Source organism: Gavialis gangeticus, unplaced genomic scaffold (genome assembly GCF_001723915.1).
Source record: "Gavialis gangeticus isolate Ggan-Ray unplaced genomic scaffold, GavGan_comp1, whole genome shotgun sequence".
In the NCBI taxonomy this organism is placed as follows: Eukaryota; Metazoa; Chordata; order Crocodylia; family Gavialidae; genus Gavialis; species Gavialis gangeticus.
This window is the reverse complement of record NW_017728980.1, coordinates 13,046,983-13,050,525: the sequence shown is the minus strand read 5'-3', so window position 1 is coordinate 13,050,525 and position 3,543 is coordinate 13,046,983. Positions and strand designations below refer to the sequence as shown.

The 3,543-nt window shown below is 65.6% G+C and overlaps 1 protein-coding gene across 4 annotated transcripts in view; it reads right to left on the bottom strand.

Annotated features, from left to right (window-relative positions):
- Positions 1-3,543, bottom strand: part of USP2 (ubiquitin specific peptidase 2) — a 28,228-nt gene that overhangs the window by 16,018 nt on the left and 8,667 nt on the right. For 3 of the 4 annotated variants that reach the window (XM_019510208.1, XM_019510201.1, XM_019510186.1), the window contains exon 2: positions 470-1,242. In XM_019510208.1, the coding sequence (XP_019365753.1) occupies positions 470-1,201 (732 nt within the window). In that variant the 5' untranslated portion in view covers positions 1,202-1,242. Of the gene's footprint in view, positions 1-469; positions 1,243-3,238; positions 3,335-3,543 lie in introns of those variants that run through there. The other variant, XM_019510195.1, reaches the window with a different exon arrangement.

Below are 3,543 nucleotides of genomic sequence, written 5' to 3'. Positions count from 1 at the left end.
GCCGGACATAAGGCGCCCCTAGGGAGGCATTCGGAGCCTGGAAGGTGGTCGGGCGCAGGGAGGTGGGTGGCTCAACGCAGGAGCACCCCCTACTGGCCCGCCTCACGTGGTGGAAACAGCGGAGGGATACGAATACCCAGCTGTGTTCCTGAGGTGGGATCTCTGGCCCCGCCACAGTGGTCACCCAGCTCCAGCGGCTGCAGCTCTGCAGGTCAGGCACTGGCGAGGTCCACGGTGAGATGGGACCCAGGCATCCTGCCGCCTGCCCTCTGCTCCAGAGCACCAAGCTCCACTTAAGACATGGGAGCAGAGCCCAGGTGTCCAGCCTCTTTCGCTGTTGCTCTAACCACTACACAACACTACCGTGCTCATTTGCTCGCTGCTGCTGACCTGAATCTCGGTTCAACCACCCCCACCCCAAACCAGGCACCGACGCCTTCCACCTCCCGGGCCGAGACGCGACACTTACTGAGGCATCCCTGGCCGGCGAGTCGGTGCGGCTCTGGCTGCGCTCCCAGGGCTGGCCGGAGCAGCGGCTGGGGGTGCGCAGGGTGGGCGTGATAACCTCCTGGGCCGAGGGGTGGGGGCTGGCGAGGGGGCGGCCGCCCTTGCGGCTGTAGGACTGCAGGTACTCCTGAACGTACTCCGAGCGGCTGGCGGCCTGGTAGAGACTCTGCAGGGCGCACAGCTCCGGCCGGTTGCGGGCGACGAGGGGGCTGCGGGCAGGCGAGTCCACTCGGTACGAGTCAGACGTGTGCAGCCCTGCAAACTCCCGCGCCAGGTCCGAGTGGCTGCTGGACTTCTTGCGGCTCAGGGAGGCCGGCGCTGGGACATAGCTGGCAGGGCTGCTGGGCGAGCCGGCATAGGAGTAGCAGGATCCCCCATTTAGGCCGCTGGTACCCACTGGTCGCCCTGGCACATGCCTGTAGCCCAAATTCAGCCGGATGCTGGGGTCAGGGTGCAGGGCCAGCCGGCCCGGGTCATAGCTGGTCGGGGAGGTGCCCGCGGCACGGAGATGGCTAGGGACCATGTAGGTGCCAGTGGGGCCAGTTTTGAAGCCAATTTTGTCCTTGTCTGGGTAGGAGGTGGTAAGGTTGGAGCCATAGGAGTAGGAGCCATAGCTGGGGGTCTTGCTGTAGGTGGTCTCCGCGTAGCGGGACGAGTCCACGTAGCGCTTCAGGGTGGAGGAGAGCTGGGACATCCTGGTGGCCGGGGCTGGGTGAGCACCACTGGCAGCATCGACTGTGGGAGGAGAGCCCAGAGAGAGGGGTTAGAGGCTGGAAAAGGGCATCTCCCCATGCCCAGGGGGGACCCAGAGGGAAGGAGCCCTCTGCCTACGCCTGCTGGGGGACAGGCTCCAGCACCGCCTGCCACCTGCCTCACCAAAACCTGCTCCCCCAGCCCCTGGGAGGGAGCCATGGCCTGGCAGGGGTCTGTCTGTCCTCCCCACCTTCCCGGGGGCAGTCAGTGGCATGTGGTGGGCAGAAAGGAACTGGATCCCGGGCCCAGGGACTGGAGGGGTGTCCGGGGGGCTTGGAAGGCCCGAAAGCCCTGCCCATCTTGCAGCCACATGGAGAATGGGTCTGTACAGTCTCAGCTCGGTTGCCAGAGGACGGAGCATGGCCCCAGAAGTCCCCCCCCTCCCCCCACAGCCTGGCTGGCACGTGCAGCAGAGACCGGGAGCCGGACCCCCTCCTGCCCCACTGAGAGGTCAGAGGAAGACAACAGAGCAAAGGACTGGACCTGGGAGTCCAGGCTCACAGGTCCCTGCTGGACTAAGTTCCCAGGACCCTGTTTCACAGGGGAGGAATTAGGGTGGGGATGGGAAAGGGACTTGACAAGGGACACAAGGCAAATCAGTGTCAGAGAAGCCCACATCTGATACAGATTGTGGGCTTTCTCCACCCTCATCTCCCATTTGCACCTGCCCGCCCACAGCGCCCCTGGGGCCAGGTCCTGTCCCTGCCCCGCCGCTCCCTGTCACTGCAAGGTGGGCAGGAGACAGGGGCTTGGCCCTCTGACCGGGCAGGATGGGGGCACTGACACTGAGGCCCACGTAGCCCTGGGAAGATGAAGGGGAATGCATCTCTCAAGCATCGCCAGGGCTGCTGCGAGTGAGCCAGGCCGGGAGAGGGATTGGTGCCCCCCAGCTATCCATGCACCGGGGCTGCCCCCTGCGCTGTGGAGAGGAGCAAGGTGTAGCCTGGGCCTGCACAACGGGCGCTGCTGGGGTGCAGGGAGAAGGAAGGGCGATGGGAAACCGTGGGAAGACTAAGGATCAGGGCCACAGGAAAGCCCTGCCACTTGCTCCCATCCACGCTGCACCCGATCTGCCTGGGGAGGCTGCTGCCCCATCAATAATTCAGCCCCGCAAGCGCGCTTCCAGCTAGAGCCCGCTGCTGCAATGCCTACGGGATGCCCTGTTGGAGCGGCTGGGCACGGGAATGCCCCCTCCCCTGCCGGCCTCGGGACCCTGGTACTTCAGAGGCAGAGGCTGGGGCTCTTCAGGAGCTGCCAGCTCTGCTCCAGGCTGCTGCAAGAAAGTGCTGGGGGTGGGGGGAGACCTGACCCAATTCAAGAGCTCTGGGATGGGAGGGGGGAAGGGTGTTACTGGACTAGCTGGAGGCAGCACAGGAGAGTAAAGACGCCAGGCCAAGACTCCTGGTGCCAGCCAGTGGTGCCAGCCTCACTTCTGGGCACCTGTGGGATGGATGGGGCGGGGGGGAGATGCCCCCCGGGCGGCATCACACCCATGGCTGGAAGTGCCCACTACAGGCAGGCAGTCACGTTTGCACACAGGGTGGGGTAAGTGCCATGCCCAAGGCCAGCCAATGAGTCAGTAGCAGAGCTAGCAACAGCACCCAGGAGTTTGGAGTCCCATTAGTGTCTGTGAGCCGGGACACGTAGCTGACAGTGCCCTGAAGGCAGATGCACTGCCCCATGCAAGCCGGGGTGCCCAGGGCACCCGCTTGGCCAGCTCCCCACCCCCTGCCCCCAACTTAAGAGCCTGGTGGGTCCCAAGCACTGCTCTCAAGAGCACCCCCCCCGCCACTCCCACTTCCCAACAGACCCCAGGTGAGATGCAGGGGGGCACACCCGGGCACCCACTGGGCTGCAACTGGGAAGAAAGTTTTTTTCTGGTGCAGCTCCATGCAAAGGGGCAGCAGCTGGCGTGGGGCAGGGGCAGGGCTCCCAGGCCCGGGCTCTGGCTGGCCTCCAAGGGGCCAGGGGACATTACCTGGTGCCAGGGGAGCCCCTGGACAGTCCTGTGCGCCCTCCACTCGCTTCCCCACACTTTCAGGACAGCGGCTCACATGGCTCCGAGAGTCTCCGGTCACCAAGGCAACGACCCTGATTCAAAACCCTTCCCCGGCGCGGCTGGGCGGGATTTCGGCACGCTTGGCCGGGTGCCAGGGCGGGGCTGGCACACTCGCTGGCTGGAGCGACCGTGCGGCGCGCTGCCTGCCGCTGGCACAGGGGGCACGGTGGAGGGCAGGCTGACCCGCACCCGCCATGCCTCACCGCTGGGGATCTCCAAGCATC